Raw genomic sequence first — 21,792 nt, 5'->3', positions numbered from 1 at the left:
AGAAAAAGAAAGGAAACAAGAACCCAATGGACCAGGATTTAATAAAAGGGTGTTTGTAGTTGGAAGAGAAACCCCTAATAAGCCGTCCTAAGAAATAAAAGAAAAGAAAAGAAAAGAAAAGAAAAGAGAGAAAGAAAACTTCCTGTCACATCCTAAGCTAAGGGACATTCATAACCTCTGATTGTCTCCCCTAAGTAGGTCTATTCCACTATAGACTTAGCTATGACCCAAACACATTTTAACTTTCTGCCCTTGTTTTTTTCTAAAAAAAAAAAAAATTCAAGCCTTACGCTCTATTTTTAATTATATAATGTTCAAATACAATTTTTTTTAATGATTTCAAATGGGTTTATATATATATATATATATCTAAAAATTGGCATTAATATTAAAATTTTGGAATTTTTCATATTATGGGATATACATCTCATTAAACAATAGTCTTGGATTCCATGCCATCTAATTTATCATTCTTTATAAGCTACTAAGCATCACAATTCAGTCAAAAGATAACAACTGTACCTTATAAGCTCTTAGGAACCAATCAATTAGCCTCAATCGGTTTCCTTCCGATCTACCAAAAGAAAGAAAGGGGAAAAAAGCCATCTAGCTAGTTACTTGAATTTGATTTTAGTTTTTTTTTTTTTAAGTTTAGTTAGCTTATTTGATTTTGAAGATATATTTAATTTATAAATATAGCGAATTTAAAATGATATTTTTTTCTTTACAAATAATTTAATTTTACGTTAAGAAAGTTTTTTTTTTATGTTAATTAACACAATTTAAATTCATTACTATATTCAAATAAGGTTAGATGAAATATAAATCGCATAAAAATATGATTTGCGATTTGGATTTGGTGAATCACACTAAAATTATGAATAATATAGAGTATAAAATGAATTCATTGAACTAAAGTAATAAAAATTACTCACTTTCCCATCCACTAAAAAAATTCAAATTTACATATGTTTAATTTATCTATTAAATACAGTTGATAATTAGTAATTATTATTATTATTATTATTATTATTATTATTATTTATCATTTATCGTTAACATATTATAAGTATTTAATAAAATTATGTCTAACCATTTTTATTGTATATAGATGACTAAAAAAAATATATACATATTATTTATTTTACTATTGAATTAGATATATAATCATCAATTTATTATATAACATTTTAAAAATATTATTATTTTTTAATTATATATAAAAATTAATATTATAATTATTATATTTTATACTTGTTTATTGTTTATTAAAATTTAAATATTCTATTAATATAAAAAATTATTTAAAGACATAAAAATTTTTAATTATTTTTTTTAAAGTATAATGCAATCTCAATAAAAAAATAAAATAAAATTATTTATTAGCTAAAAAGAAATAGCTCTAAAAACCTATTTGAGTGTCTATCAGCTATTACCTGAATCTGAAAGATGAACAAGATACTTACTTTTGGTCTGTTTTGTAACATCCCATACAGTAAGGGGAAATAATCTACGGCTAAAGGCGGTACCTCACTTGAGACATTGATAAAATGGGGAGCAGGAATGAACCCAATCATACATTGAAATGGGAAAATCAATCATTAGAGGTGCATTTTCACTACAAGAAATTAAAAAAATAGTTATGAAAATTACCGATCAAATATACTTAAATTTCATTGGTAATCAGTGATTACCGGTGAATTACTGACGAAATTTTTTTGTCCACAAATACTAGCGTAGGTAATTTTTACCGACGAAAAAAATGTTGTCTCTAAATTTATCGACGAATTATTTCATATGTAAAATTAAATTTTTTTATAAGTGATTTCGTAGGAGATTTTACTCTTATAAATTATCGACAATTTACCGATAAAATTTTTCGTTAGTAATTATTGACGAAAACAAATTTTCGTAGCTAATTTTTATTTAATATTTTTTAATTTAGTTTTTACTTTTTCATTTAATTTAATTTTTGAATTTAATTTTTAATTGAAATTAACTTTTTAATTTAATTTTAAATTTTCAAATTAATTTTTTAAATTAATTTTTAATTTTTTGTTTAATTTTTAAATTAAATATTAAATATTATTATTTTAATTTAAATCCAAAATTAATTTATAATTTTTTAAGATATAATTGACTTAAAAAAAAAATATTAGTAGGCTCAAAGTAGGCCCCACATATGTAACTACATATGTGGCTATCTCTCAAATACTCTATATTGGGGAGTGATTTTCTCTTTATAGATAAACTCATTATCCTCCAATCTATTAACAAACGATGTGGGAATTTCACATTTTTTGTGATCTACCGATAAATTACTGACTAATATATTTCATTGGTAATTACTGATGAAAAAATTTTCGTATATACTTTTTTAAAATTTTATTTTATATTTTCTCCTTAATATTACCTACGAAAAGAGTTTCGTTAGTAATTACGGACGAAAATAATTTGTATGTAAAATTTTTTGACATTTTTATAATTTTTTTTCTATTTTCTCTTTAATATTACTTACGAAAAGCGTTTCGTTGGTAATTATTGACGAAAAAAATTCGTAGCTAAATTTTTTGAGCTTTTTAAATTTTTTTTTCTCCTTAATATTACCTACGAAAAACTTTTCGTTGGTAATTATCGACGAAAAAGTTTTCATAGGTAAAATTTTTTTAGTTTTTTAAAATTTTTTTCTTAATATTACATACGAAAAACTTTTTGTTGGTAATTACCGATGAAAATTTTTTCATAGGTATTTTTTAAAAAATTTTATTTTTATTTTCTCTTTAATATTACCTACAAAAAATATTTTATTGGTAATCACCGACGAAAAAAATTCGTAGCTAAATTTTTTGAGCTTTTTATAATTTTCTTCTCTATTTTCTCCTTAATATTACCTACGAAAAACTTTTCGTTGGTAATTATAGACGAAAAAAGTTTTCGTAGGTAAAAATTTTTTTAGTTTTTTAGAATTTTTCTTCTCTATTTTTTCTTAATATTACCTATAAAAAGCTTTTCGTTGGTAATTACCTACGAAATATTTTTCGTATGTATTTTTTAAAAAATTTTATTTTTTATTCTCTCCTTAATATTACCTACGAAAAGCGTTTCGTTAGTAATTACCGACGAAAAAATTTTGTAGCTAAAATTTTTTGAGCTTTTTAGAATTCTTTTTATCTATTTTCTCCTTAATATTATCTATGAAAAGCATTTCATTGGTAATTATCGACAAAAAAAATTCATAGGTATTTTTTTTTAAATTTTATTTTCTATTTTCTCCTTAATATTACATACAAAAAGCGTTTCGTTAGTAATTACCGACGAAAGATTTGGTCATTATTTTTTTTATTTGGTCGCTAATTTTTCCGTCAATATTAGGCACTACTGTTACCTACGAAATTAGATCGTCAGTAACGTGTTCGTCGATAATTAGTCGGTAATTTTATCGGTAAAAATTGATTTAAATTTTGTTTCTCTTTTTCGTCGATAAAGCGTTGGTAAATCATCGGTAAATTACCAACGAAATTCTGTAGTTGATAATTTTCGTAGTTATTTTTAATATTTCTTGTAGTGTTTGGTATAATAGCCTGGAGAGTTTGAAGAACTCTGGGATTAAGCGTGTTTACTTGAGAGAAATCCTAAAGTGAGTGAACTTCTGGAAAGTTCTCCATTTCACCTATGGGACAAAATCATGAGGCTCAAGATGAGGTGGGCCAAAGCGGACACTTTCTCTGATAGTTGGAGTAGGGCGTTACAGATGATATTAGAGCTGGATCCCCTCCATTAGATGTGTGGTTCGGGGACGAACCAGGTAGAAACTGGTGAGCCTTTAACATCTCGTGCGGCAAGGGAAAATAATCTATGGTTGGAGGCGGAGCCTCGCTTGAGACATTGACAAAATGGGGGGCAGGAATGAACCGAATCATACATTAAATTGGAGAAACTAATCACTAGAGGCGCCTTTTGGTACAATGGCCTGGATAGTTAGAATAACTCTGGGGTTAAGCATGCTTGCTTAAGAAAAATCTTAAGATGGGCGACCTCTTGAGAAGTTTTTCATTCTACCTATGGGACAAAACCATGAGGTTCAGGATAGGGTGAATCAAAGTGGATAATTTTTCTAGTGATTGAAGCAGGGCGTTACATATTTACATTGTTGTTGTAGTTGTTGAAAAAACACTTTTTCAAATATTTTAATTAAAAATAATTTAAAATAATTTAAAATTAAATCTGATAAGGTTTAATTATAAAAATACTAAAATAATAAAATAAAATTTGTTCACATTTATTTTTTTAATAATGTTTAAAATATTTTTTTAAAAAATAATTTTAACCCTCAAATCTCAATGTCAAGTAGTAATTATGTGACTTTTCCTTATATTATTATTATTATTATTATTATTATTATTGTGACTTCATAACTAGATTTGTCTTTTACATATATATATATATATGCATGTATTGAGATTTTAAGTTAAAGTCTTATAATCTTTAGACGATTTTAGTATATATCACTGAGCTAAAAGGAAATTTTGTATCGTGTAGATGACTCATATAGATTTGTCTTTTCCTTTTAATTGTAGTTAATTAAGTAATATTATTGTAGGCTTTTATTATTATACTATCAATTAATCTATTTATTATTGTTTTTATCTCATGAGCCATGGTTAAATTTAAATTCATAATTTACAGTCCTAAAGGTAATTTTAATATTATTGAAAATCTAAATTCAGGTACTAATCTACATGATTGAAATCTAAATAAACATTTTTTAATATGATATATAGGCAGTTAAAGGATCAATTTTAATGTATACAATGCGAAGTTTATCTATAAGGTAAGGGCGAGAGCAATAAATAAAAAGGCAATCTATTGGAAGGTTTTCGTATTGCACTTATATATATATATATTAAATTAATTTTAAATGGGTAACGATGATTTTTTCTATATGAAAAAAATTATATAAATTTGTGGAATAGGAAGATCATGCAAAATGGGTATGACACAAAATACACTATCACGAAGAGAATGCCTCAAATTTGGGAGAGGTATCAGTGTTTGATCATTTGTAGCCTCTCCCTTTACGTAAACCATTATTTTCAGTTTTCCTCTATATTTTTAATTTATTTCTCCTTTATACTTTGAATCTCTTTGTTTCTGATCCTTTTGCAGATGGAGAATGTACAGTACATCATGGCAAACTCTAAAATTCTTATTCATATTTTGGACTCTGAATTTTCATTCTTACATCACGAGACCATTGAATGAATCTTTATATCCACTGAAAGAAAAGTTGATGAGGAGAGTCAGGTGGCAGAAAGCATCGTAAATTTAACTCTACAACATATCCAAGTATTGGCTTGTTGTGTAGGATTTGGTATCTCAAAATGATATATATAGCATCATCACCCTTTAAAATCCCACAATATTGCTGTGTCTAAGTAGGTTATTTATTTATTTTTTTGGTTTAGAACCGCCATTTTAGCAGATTCGGATTGGATTCTGGCAGGGCATGCATTTGTTTTTTAATCGCTGGCAACGTCTTCTTCTTAATCGCTGGCACAGTCTTCTTCATTGCTAATTTGAAAGATTAAAGGTGCTGCCCGTTTATTGGCAAATTAATGCTAGAATATTTGTAGCTAGTTAGTAGTAACCATTAAATTATTAGCGTGTATACGTACTTTATATGAGTTAGCATATCTTGATAAAATTATTATAATTTTATTAAAGAGTGTGTTCTATTTTTAAACCACATATATATGTGTCTGCCTTTGAGAAAAAAATAATATTAGCTAATTATTCATTAACCCATAGTTTTAAAGCACATATTCTGTATTACCGTCTTACAATACGTTTAAGAAGAAGTTTTTGAAGGTAAAATGTGGATGTTAAAGGTATTAGGTCTGTTTCACATAAATTTCAAATGTTTTAAAATTTTTAAAATTCACACTTTTTTATTATCTAAATTAGTGGATTGGTGCTTAATTTGATTTGCTGCAATCGTTGGAAGTATGTCACTTACCTGATATACGGTAGATCACTTTATAAAAAAAAAATTGTTGAATTGAGTAAATTTTATATCTTATCTTTTATTATCTTATTTTTTCTTACTTTAAAAAATTTGTATATACTTACCTTTTATATATTTATTTTATTAATTTAAATAAATGTGCTCAAATTTTTAATAATTTATTCAGTTAATTTTTTCCAAATACGTATTATTTCACTTACATAAATATGAAATTTATTTTAACACTTTTTATAATTTATGAAGAAATCTACATTTATATGAATATAAAATCACTAAAATTTAATATTTTCAGTGCACTCTCCTCTCTTTCCGTCGTGGGTATTGGACATTTGAAGCTTCAAATATCAAATAAAAATTAGAGAAAGGCTTCCATGGCATGGGCTTACAATTTTTGGGCCTCAATAACTTTTTTTTTTCATATGTGGGCCTTAACATTTTGTTTTCCATCTGATAAACCTCGCTTCTTAATTTTTGTTTCTTTATTGGTTTCTCTCCCGCCACCTCTGCGTTGTTAAACCCTAGCAACGTATTCATTCTCCGGCTGAGCCAAACCGCCTCCGTACAGTAAAAACCAAAAACGATGGACGTTGATACACTGATGGAACCAATGGACTTAAAAGTCTCAGAGTTGTTGAAGGAAGTCCAGGTCGATTACTCACCTGCTCTCACCGAGCTCGTGGACGACACCGTTTCAGCCATCAAAGAAGCCATCAACCAAATTCCCGAAGGCATCGAGGTCCGTTTCTTTTTATTTCAATTTTTTATTTGTCGTTTCTTTTGCTCATTTGGTTTCAGTTTGATACTGAAATCATTGTAGGAGCATTTTAAGGTCTTAGCTATTTTATTTATTTATGAAAAACGCGTGCTTTTGATGATGAAAATTGAGCAGGTTACAGTTGATGAAGCTCCAGGTTTTGTTAAGGATATTGGTGCAGATAAAGTGGAGTTTAAGTTTAAGAAGCCAAAATCCGTTGAAATTGGAGGTAGTTATTCGATGAAGTGCATTGCAAAGCCTGATATTAATGTGGACCTCTTCATTCAGTTGCCAAAGGTACTTGTTGAACTTACTGAGCTTCTTTTTTCTGGGTGTACATTTGTGAATATTTCTAAGAATTGGGATTTTTTTTACCCTTTGTTTGATGATGGTTTCCCATGGTTTCATGAAAATGGTGGTTTTGGATTGTAAAGTGATGGTTTTTTAATCATGATTTTACCGCAGATTTTCAAACCATCAAATATGTGGTTTTGGATGGTTTAAAATTTTACTTCTTATTTTATAATTACACAATTTATAAAATTCCAATTATCCCTAGAAACGTTCCTTATCCCTTATCTTCAGTCTCTTATACACGCTATTCCTCCATCGTCTCTCACATCACTAGTCCTCCACAGCCCCTTCTCAAGCTTTGGTGGGTCTGCATTTATGCTTTAATACCCCTCTTTACTCTTGTTCTAGCCACCCATAACTGACAGTCAAGGTTTTAATAATGACTATTGATCTGGATGGGACTAGTAAATGGTTTTCCCATACAACTTAATTTAGTTCATCGAGTAGACTAACATATGCATAACTAAGTTGAGTACAATGAAAAAAGGAGCGTACATTAATTGGATATATAAATACAGAAAAGCTGTATGATGGATTTAAATAACTTATAAGGTTTCAGTTTGTTCCACATATATTGGCAAATTAATTTATATATGAAAATTTCTTGCCATTATATATATATATATATATATATATATATATATATATATATATATATATAATGGCAAGAAATTTTCATATATATATATGTTCAAGTTTTTAATAATAGATCTGCACTTCATAATATTACTAGATTAATTAAAAAATATTTTAAATGAATTTTTTCATCTAAAAACTTTTTTTATTGGTTTTGATAATACTATTGTTTCTATTAATAATATTAAATAAAGTTTTCTACCTATATTAGAAGGGGAATGATTTTATGTGATAGGTAAAAGATTAAGGACTTGTTGATGCATTTTCAATAATTTAAACCCCTTATAATAGAAACTGTATATGCTGCAGTGCAAGCAAAGTTTAAAACAACTCTTTATATATTTAAAACAATAATAAGGGCATTTTAATAATTTTCATATTTATTATACCATACCATACCATTTAACTAAACAAGAAAAGGTTATTAAACCATACTGTATCATATTGTCTTTCCAAACATGTTAACAATAAAAACCATACAATACAATACAGTATTGTATTGTATATTAATGAAGTAATGAACATTTAAACTTTGATAGGAATCCAAATAAGGTATTAATGAAGTAATGAACATTTGATAGGAATCAGAAATTTGAATAAGATTCATTCAAGTGCTCTTATATATTTTGGGTTAACTTATCTTTTGGAACTGTGGGATTGTGAAGGGAGTTGGAATGTTTTGAACATACTTAGAAAGTTTGAAGAGTAGCTGAGGCTATTTATTTTTCAAGCTGTAGAATACCATCACCAACTAAGTTTTTCTGTCCCCTTGTACCATGTATATTGATAAAAATGCTACCAGTGGTTCTTCCTTAAACATATTTATGCTGTGTAAGCTTATGGCATAAAGCACTAGGAATGAATATAAATGTTAGAAATTTGGGAATAATTAGGAGCTAGAACTTATAAATGAGAATTTCTGCTGATCTTGGTACATGCATGATTGAGTGGTATTGATAAATCGTAGGTCACATATCTATGAAGTAAATGCCTGATTGATTTACGGGGAATGAGATTATGACTTTAGCAACACAGTAATTACTAATGGAAAAGAATGTGAAATGAAGCTTTGAAATTGTCTTTCCTACTTTCAGATAAATTAAATAGGTTCTTAAAGAGTATAAGAAATTAATTATTCCAGGTGAGACGGTGTTTAAAAGAGCATAGTAGCATAGCACCACAATGGTTGGGTTGAACCAGGTTTTGATTCTCAATCTGAAGCTGCTTGGCATAAGTTCCAGAAGTTATGTAGACAATTAGATAGTGCTTATATGATATTCTTTCAAACTTTGAATTTCAAATATTCACTTTAATTATTTTCACCTTTCTGTCAGGAGTGTTTCCATGAGAAAGATTATTTAAATTACCGGTACCATGCCAAAAGGTTCCTTTACCTCTGCATACTCAAGAAGTTTTTGAAGTCTTCTTCATTAGTTCACAAGGTTGAATGGTCCTCCTTCCACAATGAGGCCCGAAAACCTGTATTGCTTGTCTATCCAGGTTCGCTATCTGTTCTCTGAAATTGTTTGGAATGATGATTTTGTCAAATTTTATTGATTTTGTGATGTCTGTTTCATTACCTTCGTAACTTTAACATAAGCCTCTGAATTATTTATTTATTATTTATTTTTTTAATTTTGTGGTGGGGTGGGGGTGATAGCCAGGAAGGTTGTTGAATTCCCTGGGCTCTTTGTGAGGGTAATTCCTACAGCAAAATTCCTATTTAATGTTGCAAAGTTGGACATGAAGCGGAACAATATTCGTGCTTTAAATCAAGGTAGCATATAGTCTTTAATTAAGGAGTGTCATTGTTATTGAGATATATTGCATGTCTTTACCAAACTGTTATTCGGCTTTGGAATCAATTAGAGGGGAACACGCCGCTGCCTACACCAAGATATAATAGTAGTATGTTGGAAGACATGTTTTTAGAGGACAACACAGAATTTCTTAAGAAAACTTTTCTTGGATGGAGGGAATTGAGAGAGGCTCTAATTTTGCTGAAGGTAAGTTTGCATAGTTTTGCTGTTCTAGGCATAGTTGTGACTGGTTGGTTTATGGGTGTGGATATAAGAATTTTATTTTTTTCTTATTGCTGTAGGTTTGGGCTCAGCAGAGAAGTTCTATATATGCCCATGATTGCTTAAATGAGTTTCTAATAGCTGTCATATTGTCGTACCTAGCAACTCATGAGAAGGTTAATAATTCTATGAAGCCATTGCAAATATTTCGTGTTACAATGGATTTTATAGGTATGTTCAGTTCTTTTTGCCAGATGTGCATGCATAACTGTCATCAAGAGTGTTGGAGAACTCAATAAATTTTTACCCTTGAAGTTCTGGAGTTGATCTCTGAAGTCTAAATTACTATATTTTCCTTAAATTCTATTCTTTTTGACCATATAATTTTCATTAAATTCTATTCTGTGTATACAACTGATAATGTTCAGCAATTGAGATGTGAAGCTAACAAGACATTGCATTGTAGAATTTACGATCATGTTTGAGAATTGAGTTTGAGATGATGTGATCAAATGATATTGGTTTATGGGATTAAGTTAACTTTTTAAGTGAGCTTAGTGATGCTTCTTGGTATAATGTTTATGAGTAGGCAAGTGGGCTTAATGCAAAGAAACAGTATCAATAAAAGATATTAATATATTTGAGAGACAAATTCATACTAGACCCCATTTCAATTGAAATTTGGCTATATGAGCCTTTAGAAACTGATATTGTTGATATAAACAACACTTAATATAACCGCAATAAGTTGCTATCTTCATTGTTTTGCAGCAAGTTCAAAATCATGGAGCCAAGGGCTTTACTTCTGGCAGCAACGTGAGGTCAAGGTCTCCAAGGAGGTCTGCTGTTTTAATGATATTCTTTTTATATGCTTTAAATATTGTTTGCTTTTGTAGTTAAAAAAAAGAGAGAAGCTACACATTGAGAGCGGTAGAAGTAGAAGAGCTGATCAAATCATCTTGCAGTTTTGCCTATGAATTTTACATTCAACTAAGGGTAACATTTGAAATGCCTATGTGGCATGTGAACATAGATTTATAACTTTACTCCTAATGTATTGTCATCAAAATTAGGCTGTCATTAGAAAGATGGTATTTGAATGACTTTCAAAAATACACCAAAAGCCATTCATATTGTTTTATGAATTTCTTGGACTCTTCTGAGTTCATTTGTTGTCTTCTGTCTTGAGATCTTGATTTTGCTGTACCATGTGTTGCGTTGTTGCTCATTATAAACCTATTCTGGAGTTACAGGAAAGGTTGCTCTATAAAGAAACATTTCCAGTAGTGATTTGTGATTCATATGCACACCTCAATTTGGCTTTTCGGATGAAAAGTAATGGTTTCTTAGAGGTACTATTTATTGACATTTTACTGATGTTTCATGTTAAATGTAGTCAGGAGAGTCCATATCTTGTTTGCATTTATTGTTTTGGTACTGCAATAATCCCTGTTCAATATTTTATTACTTTCTCCAACTTTCAGCTTCAAGATGAGGCTGCCTTGGCACTTAAATGCTTAGAGAAATCAGGAGATGTTGCTTTTGAGGATATTTTTATGACCAAGATTGACTTCTCTTCTAAATTTGATTATTGCATAAGGTACTATTTTCTAGTTTACAACTTTTTGATTACTTTTTTTTTTATTCCACTTTTCTTATTGAGATTCAAGCTAGCATCTTCTTGAAAGAAGCTTAAAAAATTTGCTTACTGTTAGTTTTTGGTATTGATGCTCTAGTTGGATTGCTTATGAATTTGATTTTTATTATTTTATTTCTAGGATAAAAAATTTTAGCAATTTGTCTCAGAATTCTCCTTACTATTGTTGATTGACTTATGGTGTTGTAAATTTGGGAGTGCCAGCAGTGAATATCTAAAAGCATTCAAGAATAAAAGAAAATAGTTGATGGAAAAATGTAGGAAATCTAAAAGTATGATTTGAGAAGATGAATTTTAACATAATTTTATGGTTATTAGTTACCATGAAAAGTGTTTTGTTGTGCATTGCACCAGCTATAAGGCCAAGTCAAATGATAATGAGGATAGTTACCATTTTTGAAGCCTGAGGTTTCCAATAATGCATCCACTGTATTCTCTTGTTGATCACTTCATAATAGTTGTGCTCCTTCATATCTTTATTCCCCTTGACTTTGTACATGTTTTGGTTTTTGTAGATTGAACTTGAAAGGAAATAGCAAGGTTTGTGCATCAGGGTTTTGTTTGGATGATGAATGTTGGAGATTTTACGAGCAGAAGGTACACAATATTCTGTCTCAAGGACTGAGTGACAGGGCCAAGTTCATTCGTGTTATTTGGAGAAACTTCCATTCTGATTGTGACATAGAAAATGTAAGCTTTAATAGATCATGTCAATTATATTCAATGTTATTGTCCATGGGTTCACCAAATAGCTATTATTTAGTGGGTATTGTCCTTCCTGTTATCATGTCAATTATATACAATCTTTTGGTTCATGGGTTCAATTTGTAGCTATTATTTAGTGGGTATTGTCCTCCCTGTTACATTGACAACCATTAAATGATGGGTATTTGAACAAAATGTAGACAGGTGTTACAGAAACCTCACCCATCTGGGACGGTAAAGACTGAACTGTAGTTCTTACATTTTTCTTGGTTTCCTATATTTCATGCTAAACAAACTCATATCTCTTACAGCAACAAATATTCAAATTGTTTGTACGCCAACCGATAAAAGCTAGCTTATAGGAACACACTCAAGCCCTTTTATTTTTGCCCCCCTTTTTTGGGGTTTTGTTTGCAAAAATACTCGATTCAACTCAATTAAGCCTTTATCCAAAAAATTTGGAGTTGGCTATATGGATTCTCTTTCTCTACTCTAAACGATTTTGAGTTAAATTCTCGAAAATGTGTAATGCTTCTAGGTTATATTGTACTACTCTCCTCCAAGTCAGTTTAGGTTTACCCCTTTTTTTCTTTCTATCCTCTAACCTAATGTGCTCTACTTGTCTAACTGGAGCCTCCGTTTACGCTTTACATGACCAAACCACCTCAATCTCCCTTCTCTCAACTTATCCTCAATTGGCACCACTGTTACCTTTTCTCTAATACTCTCATTACGAACTTTATCTAGTCTAGTATGGCCACTCATCTACCTTAACATTCTCATATCCGCAACTCTTATTTTAGACACATACGACTCCTTCAATGCCCAACACTCATTACCATATAACATGGCCGGTCATATGGTTGTACGGTAAAATTTTCCTTTCAACTTATTGGGAATCTTGTGATCACATAAAACTCCCGTGGCATGTCTCCACTTCAGCCATTCGGCTTTAATCCTACGACTGACATTCTCTTCACATTCCTTATCTACTTGAAGGACTGAGCCGAGATATTTAAAGTGATTACTTTGGGACAGTACCACTCCATCTAAACTAAATCCTTTCCTATCACCGGTTCGGCCTTTACTGAACTTGCAAAGCATGTATCCTGTCTTCGTTCTATTTAACTTAAAAGCCCTTTGACTCTAGAGTACTTCTCCAAAGCTATAGCTTTCTATTGACTGCTTCTTGCGTCTCATCTATCAGAACTATATCATCCGCAAATATCATGCACCAAGGGATACTTTCTTGTATATATGTTTCGTCAATTCATCTAAAACTAATGTAAAAAGGTAAGGGCTTACAGCTGAACCTTGGTGTAATTCAACTGAGATAGGAAAATCTTGTATCCCCTCCCACTGTACGCACAATAGTAGTTGCTCCTTCATACATATCTTTCAACACTTGTACGTATATAATAAATATCCTTTTTTGTTCTAACACTCTCTATAAGACATCTCTTGGAACACTATCATAAGCCTTCTCCAAATTGATAAAAACCATGTGTAGATCTTTCTTCACATTTCTATATTTTTCCATCAAGTTTTTAATGAGAAAGATCGCTTCCATAGTTGAACGACCAGGCATGAAGCCAAATTGATTGGGAGAGATAGAAGTATCATGATGTAATCGATGTTCCACAACTCTCTTCCACAACTTCATAGTATGGTTTATGAGTTTAATTCTCTTATAGTTTGAGTAACTCTGTATGTCTTCCTTATTTTTAAAATTAGGTACTAAAATACTCCTCCTCCATTCACCAGGCATTTTCTTTGAGTTTAGAATCTTATTAAACAATTTAATTAATCATGCCACTCTCATATCTCCCAAACACTTCTACCCTTCAATTGGTATTCTATTGGGTCCACAGGCTTTACCCACTTTCATTCTCTTAAATGCTTCCTTTACTTCTAAAGATATAATCCTTCTAATATAATTCACATTCTTTTCTATTGCTCTGTAATCTATATTCACGCCATTACCATTTTTACTATTATTAAAGAGATCATCAAAATAATTTCTCCATTTTTTTTAATGTCTTCATCTTTCACCAATATTTTTCCTTCTTTATCCTTAATGCACTTAACTTGATTGAGATCTTGATATTTTTTTTCTCTCCTCGCTAATCTATAAATATTTTTCTTCCCTTCTTTAGTTCCAAGTTTCTCATATAACTTTTCAAAGGCCTGCGTTCTTGCTTGACTAACTACCATTTTTGTCTTTTTTTTTGCTATATTGTACTGTTCATATGCCTCATTATTATCACATTTAAGTAATTTCTTATATCATTTCTTCTTTCTCTTCACTGCCTTTTGTACTTCGTTATTCCATCACCGTTTCTCTTTTGAGGGTGGTCTATGTTCTTTAGACTCTTTAAGTACTTTTCTAACTACTTCTTTAATCTTTGATGCCATCTGTACCCACATACCATTGGCCTCCATATTCAGCTTCCATGCTTTGGACTCGAGAAGCTCATTTTTGAACTTTACTTGCTTTACTCCTTTTGAACTCTCACCACTTTGTTCGAGCTACACTAATTCTTCTAACCTTACTTGAATTGTTCCTAAACTTGACATCCAAAATCACTAACCGATGTTGACTTGTTAAAGCCTCTTCTGGAATGACCTTGCAATCTTTGCATAGAGTTCTATTTGTCTTTCTGGTTAAGAGGAAGTTAATTTGGCTACTATGTCGCCCACTTTTGAAAGTCACTAAATGTGACTCTCTTTTTATAAAGTAGGTATTTGCTAGTATTAGGTCTTATGCCATAGCAAAATCCAGGATACTTTTTCCCTCCTCATTTCGGTTGTCAAAACCAAAACCTCCATGAACATTCTCATAACCTTGCCTATCATTTCCTACATGTCTATTCAAATCTCCACCGATAAAAACATTCTTTTCATTTGGTATGCTTTGCATTAGATTATCCATATCTTCCCAAAAGCTTTGTTTACTCTCACTATCTAGTCCTATTTGTGGGGCATAAGTACTAACTACATTTATTGTTTCTACTTCTAGTACTAGCTTTACTAGTATAATTCTATCTCATGCTCTTTTCACAGCTACTACAACATATTTCAATGTCCTGTCTATGATTATGCCCACTCCGTTCTTATTTCTCTCATTTTCGATAAACCACAGTTTGTAACTTGAATTACCCACTTCCTTGCTTTTCTCTCCTACCCATTTAGTCTCCTGAATGCAAGCAATATTCACCCTTCTCCTTTCCAAGATATCCACAAGCTCAATTAATTTTTCTGTAAGTGATCCAACATTTCAAGTAACAACCCTGATTCTCTTCCTATTCTGTTCCTTTCTAATTGATTTTTTTCTATGATATCTTCTATTGTTCTCTATGCCTATCTTATATTCTGTTTCACTATCTGTCCTATAGACTAATTTCTTTACCCATACCTGTCCATGATGTGGGAACCCTTGCTCATTTAACATCACAACTGGGCGTGGGCATAGCGTGTCGCTTTCGGTGAACACTCTACACCTTTGCATATTTCTCACTATACCCGGGCTCCGATGTAGAGCGTCGTAAGTAGAGGACGCCCTAATGTTTATATCATTTGAATTCATATCATAAAGTATGACGAAATTTTTACTCTAGTTGTTACCTACCGCAAATCTCCTCCTTTATTTGGGCTTGGGACTGGCTAAGCGCAAACTATTTAGGCGGAGTTTTTGTTTGCAAAAATAAATGTACAAAAACTAGATTTTAGGTCTTCTCACCCCCATCCTCCCTTTATGTTGTTAGAATCACAATACTACTTTTGAGGGTGAATGACAACAAGGTTAGATTCTTAATATATTTTACTTTGCTTTTGCTTTGAACTTAATTGAGAATATATATTATGCCTAGGATAGTTTTATATTATGAATTTTCTGTTCACTAATTAGTTACATTTATCAAATTTTAGTAAAATTATTGGAAATGAGTATTTGATATTTATAATTCTCAAAATAAGTTTGTACACAATATTGAGACTTTGACCTGATTTTCATGATGGTCCCATTTCCATGACTTCTGACACTTATCAAGATTTAGGACTATGTTATGGATTGGTTCTAATTGTTCTGTGTTTCAGGGTTTGTCAACACTGGATACAGAGCCACTGCTCATTGGAATTTCAGTAAGCTCTTTAGAGAAAGCGTTTAGAGTTGTTGATATTGGTCCAAATGCTGATAATAAAGAGGAGGTATTTGAGTTGTTTATTTAAATTTTTTGTGGTTTGTGTTTCCATTCATCGGCTAATTTACTTATTTTTTCCACTAGGCTCTCAAGTTTCGGAAGTTTTGGGGAGAAAAGGCAGAGCTCCGTAGATTTAGAGATGGTAAAATTGCTGAAAGCACAGGTGAGACTCTGCTGTTTATCTTGGTTTTTGTAAAATAAATTAGTTGTATCAAGTGGATTAACATGGTTTTGTTTCACTAATATGGTTTTGTATCAAGTGGATTAACATGGTTTTGTTTCACTAATATCTAGTATGGGAAAGTAAGCAGTGGGCGAAACATCTCATTCTGAAAAGAATAATTGAATATGTACTCCTCCAACATCTTTCTTTATCAAAAACAAACGTCCTGCAAGTTGTGGATCAACTTGATTTCTCCCTTCTTCATGGTGTTGAAGGTATTGCAATTTACCATTAACTGCTGTTAGTTTTCTTTCCTCATAGTTGTGCTTTTCTATCTTGGAAGTGTACAATCTATTGCAAAAGTAATACCATTTTTCTCAGATCCTATGTCATTTTCTGCAAGTTTGCTTGCGGCATTTGAACTTCTATCAAAGCGCTTACGTTGTATTGAGGACATTCCCTTGAAGGTGTCTAGTGTGCAGCCTTTAGACCCAGGTATATATTGGATAACTAGATATCAATCTTAAAATATTTGCTGTGAGGTGCCAAGTAATTTTCATGTTAAGTTATTTTCTCTTCCCTCATTTTCCTTTCAAATATTAAGCATTAAATTGTTATGGACACATGTTTTGCTCTGAAATGTTTAAGTATTGTAAATTTTGTGCTACTGCTTAGTCTTACTTTAAACATCTTATATCTGTGGTGGTCTATGGCATGGTGTGTGTCGCACTTCTGTTTCTCTCTGGGGATTATGAGATCTGCAGGCTTGTCTTTGTTCCTTAATAAACAGATAAGATAATTCTATGGTTCTGGATTTGAGTTGTTGTCATTTAATATATATTTTTAGGTAAAGTGGATTTTTTTTTTGGCTGTCTTTCTGTTTTTCCCTTCACCCCTTATTTGCTAAGAAAGTGCTATCTGATTGTGATGTTTCTAGCTTTCAGGTTCACATCCGTCTTCCCTCCTAGACCACATCCACTAGCAAGTGAAAAGGGTCACGTTCCAAAATTACGTAAGCTGATTTCATGCTGTATCCAGCCATTGGAAGTTATGATTCAGGTATGGTGCCCCATCAACTAGTAATAATTTATATATATATTAGTTTTATTGAAATAATGCCGTAAACGTTGGTTTCCTTGTTTTAGTTGGAAGGTTCTGGGAACTGGCCAATGGATGAGGTGGCAATTGAGAAAACTAAATCTGCTTTCCTTCTTAAAATTGGGGAGAGGTGAGCGAAGAAGCACTTTGCACATGAATTACTGTATTTCCTTTTACTGTGTCATCTAATGATAATATTATTGCAGTCTTCAGAATAGTTGGGGGATGACATGTATTGCTACTGAGGATGACGTGGATGTTTTTCTTTCTGGATTTGCATTTCGTCTTAAAATTTTGCATGAGAGAGGCTTAAGCTTGGTGAAAAGGGAAAGTGAGAAACTCTGAAATATGACATGCTCTTATTATTTTTATGTCTATCAGACTCTTATTGAGTTACTAAACTAAATTTAACTTGTAGTTGGAAGTGATATAGTGAAGAGGGTTCCTTCTGTAGACAAGAAACTCTTTGTTCGTGGTCAGCATTCTAGCATGATTAATGGGTTACAGGGAATTTACCAAATGTATGGGCCAGTTGTTAGGTAAGTGCTGGATCTGTTTTAGGTTTTTCTGCTCTTATTCAACTTTCGAAAGATATTACCTCAATTATCTTGCTTGACTTCTGTGTAGGCTTGCAAAACGATGGGTCGCTTCCCATCTGTTTTCAGATTGCTTGGTTGAGGAGGCAGTTGAATTATTGGTTGCACATCTCTTTGTGAAGCCTTTGCCATTTACTGCTCCTTGTTCACGCATCGTTGGATTCTTAAGGTTGAAATCTTCACTCAAATGGGGCATGCACAAATTAATGAACTTTTCTCTAGCTGAGAGAATAACATGTTATTCATGCTTACCATGTTTAGTTTCTTCATATGATCAAGAACATGAGACTGCCACAGTGAGAGAGAAATGCCAATATAACCATGATGGATTGTTTGACAGAAATCCTGGCAATATTTTGATAGTGTTCTGTGTTGTTGACTTAGAAATGAATAAACATTCATGCTTTTGGCTTGAATATCAAATTTTTCTTAAAATTCGTATCATAGATTTAAATTGCAGTTGTGGCTGAATCCCATTTGCCGTTGTGTGTAATGGAAATGGTTGTTGCAGCCATTATATAACTACAAATTTTTTGTATAGATTGTGAAATGCTTTAAATGAATGTATATCAAAGGAGTTGCAAAAATTAATGGGCATAATACATCAAATAATGGCATTGAATTCATGATTTGTATTCATTATTATCAATCTGTGATTTAGCTTGCCTGTGCATTAAATTTATACATGTTTGGGTTATGAACATTAATCAAACTGAACTTCTGATCAATGTTTAGTTCAGTTTCATATGTGGGTTAATAAAAAGTAATTCTGAAAATAGCTTAAAACTTTCAAGAAAAATTGTATATCTAATAAACTAATGTGTGATATTAGTAAATTCATTGTGGATATAAATTAAACCAAGTGTTTCCAATAAATTTGAAAAGCAACAAGAAAAGCCAATACTAACTTACCTCTAAGAAAATGTAAAAAGGCGCTTCTATATACTTCTTTGACTTGATTGCCTTATAAGTTATAACTAAGTGAAATCAAGTTAAAAATTCAGCTAATAAGATTATTAGAAGATTTAAGTTGAAGAAATTGCAAAAATGGTGGCTAGAGAAGGTGGGGGATAGGGGGAAACACAACCTGGAGCTGGCAGTTAAAAATTCTGGCCTTCCTGCATGAATAATGTTTACTGATGCAGAAAAAAAAAGCTTGTTACATAAAGGTAGTGAAGGTAACAGGCCCTTGAAAACCATTAAATAACAGCCATTATTTGGAACCATGGGAGATCAAATGAGCTTCTTTTTAATGTTAACATGGAAGATCATTTTTAATTGGAATGTTCTTGGTTTCAGTGCTTTGTCCATATTGTCTTTTCATAAAAATTTTCTTGACAGGTTCTTGCGACTACTTGCTGACTATGATTGGACCTTTTCTCCTTTTGTTGTTGACATAAATAATGATTTTACTCCGATTGACAAGAAAGAGATTTATGTAAGTTCTGTTATTGATTTGATAATCATTTGATTTTGTTGGTCTCTTTATGCTATAATCTTTCATTTTACCCTCTTAACTGTGTACGATTTTTCAGGATAACTTTACACTGAGTAGAAAAGGTCATGAAGAAAACGCACAGAACATAAGCCCGTCAATGTTCTTGGCAACATCCTATGACAAGGCATCTGAAGCTTGGACCAGATTTGCACCAAACTCACTGGTTAGTGGTTCTTTCCCATTAATTTGGTTGTATAAACCTTCTCCTCATCTGTTCATGCTTGCAAGTTTTCCAAAGGTTTTGCTTTTATTTTTCACTTCTCTGTCTGAGCTGCGCTTGCCTTTTTTGATTAATTTGTCTACTTCTCATTATCTGTTCCTTCTCTGTTATCTTGTGTTGTTTGATTTTTCTATTACGTTGAAAAAAAATACAAAAATGTTATTAGTGTTAGGGTCTATTGAAAATGTCAGACATCATAATGGAGGAAATTCTCTTGTTTCAGCTGTGTTGATAAATGTTTTATGAGGACAATGAACTTATTTATCAATATTGCACACATTCACCAAAGTTAGCCATAACAATATGTGCTTTCTATTCTGGCTCACGTCTCTTCAATTATTCATAATAAGTGGCAAATAAAACATTAAATTATCTTCAATAGTGCTCTGTTAATATTTTTATTTGACATGTCGGTTTGGGGATAAAAAGGAGCTTAAGAGGTTGGTGGCCTATGCTCGTAGCAGTGCAAACCTGCTGACTAGACTTGTATTGGAGGATCAGACTGGTCCTTTGAAATGGGAGGTGAGTTAGCATGCTTATCAGGAGCAAACATTACTGCTCCCTGAATCGCATATGCTTTATACCTACAAATTGTCATGGAATATTTTTGATTTTGCAGTGCCTTTTCCGAACTCCTCTGAGCAACTATGATGCTGTAATTCTTCTCCATGCAGACAGATTACCTTATCCTCAGCGTCTTCTCTTCCCATCCAATTCAAACCAAGGTGTATTTCTTGAATGTTGCCAAAGATTGAAAAGCTGCTGTGCCAATACCTATGTTGCTTTTTTCACTAAAAATTTTTTTCAGGTCTCTAATGTTGTATAGTTCTGGCAGGGAGACTTGTGGTTCATGGGAATGCAAGCAAAGCTTTTCAGCCCTTCATGTTGCCTGGAGATTTGAGGGGTAATTCAGAGGAGATCAAACATAAGCTGATGGTGAACTTTGATCCTTTGAGGAGCTATGTTGCAGATTTACAGGCAAGAATTGTGGAATGCTTTGATGTTGGGATTTTTCTTGACCACCTTGCACTTTTCTGCTTACCTTAACTTATAATATCTGCAGAAAGAGTTCAACACATTTAAGTTGTGGTATGATTCTCTGGGAGGTGATGCAATTGGCCTGACGTGGGAGACAAAGGTATAATTGAATGTTAACCAAATATCTATTGGGATAATAATTTATTGTTCAGTGGCTTGCAAATCTTTTCAAATTGAATCCCTTGATCCTAAATTTGTTAAATTGTTCCAGAAACGAGGACGAGATGAAGCATGTGAAGGAGAAGATCCAATTAAAGTGTTAAAAGGTGTAGGTGAAGTTGGGAAAGGATTTGTAAGGAGTGTATATTTTCTTAAGGCACCAAGGCTCATGAAATGAGTCTCGTTTCACAAAGCTTAGAATTTGGTTCATCAGAAACTTCCATGATGTAATCATACTTGTTTTGCTACTTCAGTACTACCATTTCCCTATAGAGTGATTCCTACTTTCGAAGAAATATAGGCAAAATCTTATCATATTCTGTGTTTAGGTTTTGATCTGTTGAGTGTAGAACAGGAGAGGAAATGGGAATTTTTGGTGTGCCAATTGTATAGAAGCCTGTCTGGAAGTGTATCCACTTGTTAAATTATCATATTTCATTATTTGATAAATGCGTGCTCTTTGATGGAAGGCTTGATATCCATTCTCAGTCCACCTTCCACAACTAGTAGCAGTAAGCAAAGTTTGTTTAATTTAAAGTTTTATGAAAAAAAAAAAGAATTCTTCATTGCACTATGTCATATGTTTATTACTGAATGAATTTAAGTGAGTCTTGGTCACGATTGTGTTCATTAATTAAAATTTATGTTAAAATGAATTACTTAACAAAT

The 21,792-nt window shown here is 31.6% G+C and overlaps 1 protein-coding gene across 2 annotated transcripts; it reads left to right on the top strand.

Moving 5' to 3' along the window:
• Positions 1-6,494: 6,494 nt before the first annotated feature.
• LOC110634354 (uncharacterized) lies at positions 6,495-21,592 on the top strand. Of its 2 annotated transcripts, XM_021783312.2 has the most exons (26): positions 6,495-6,761; positions 6,915-7,076; positions 9,104-9,269; positions 9,430-9,546; positions 9,639-9,775; positions 9,871-10,021; positions 10,562-10,629; positions 11,044-11,142; positions 11,275-11,390; positions 11,963-12,137; positions 16,248-16,358; positions 16,436-16,514; positions 16,646-16,789; positions 16,896-17,009; positions 17,452-17,573; positions 17,660-17,742; positions 17,819-17,943; positions 18,031-18,151; positions 18,240-18,377; positions 19,550-19,646; positions 19,744-19,869; positions 20,356-20,448; positions 20,546-20,651; positions 20,762-20,904; positions 20,990-21,064; positions 21,176-21,592. In XM_021783312.2, exons 1-26 carry the CDS (start codon positions 6,606-6,608, stop codon positions 21,299-21,301), a joined length of 3,150 nt encoding a protein of 1,049 aa, XP_021639004.2. In that variant the 5' UTR covers positions 6,495-6,605; the 3' UTR covers positions 21,302-21,592. The 2 variants fall into 2 exon arrangements, with proteins under 2 accessions (XP_021639004.2, XP_021639006.2); XM_021783314.2 differs by lacking the exons at positions 6,495-6,761; positions 6,915-7,076 and having other exon boundaries at positions 9,126-9,269; positions 9,434-9,546.
• The last annotated feature ends 200 nt before the right edge of the window (positions 21,593-21,792 follow it).

The sequence above is a fragment of the Hevea brasiliensis genome, chromosome 16 (genome assembly GCF_030052815.1).
Source record: "Hevea brasiliensis isolate MT/VB/25A 57/8 chromosome 16, ASM3005281v1, whole genome shotgun sequence".
Lineage (NCBI taxonomy): Eukaryota > Viridiplantae > Streptophyta > Magnoliopsida > Malpighiales > Euphorbiaceae > Hevea > Hevea brasiliensis.
The sequence above is the reverse complement of the archived record's forward strand: the minus strand, read 5'-3'. Positions and strand labels throughout refer to the sequence as shown.

Coding starts and splice junctions, on each gene's coding strand:
- LOC110634354 (XM_021783312.2), top strand. CDS start 6,606: ATGGACGTTGATACACTGATGGAACCAATGGACTTAAAAGTCTCAGAG. Junction 9,547..9,638: donor TATTCGTGCTTTAAATCAAG/GTAGCATATAGT, acceptor GGAATCAATTAG/AGGGGAACACGCCGCTGCCT. Junction 11,391..11,962: donor AAATTTGATTATTGCATAAG/GTACTATTTTCT, acceptor TGGTTTTTGTAG/ATTGAACTTGAAAGGAAATA.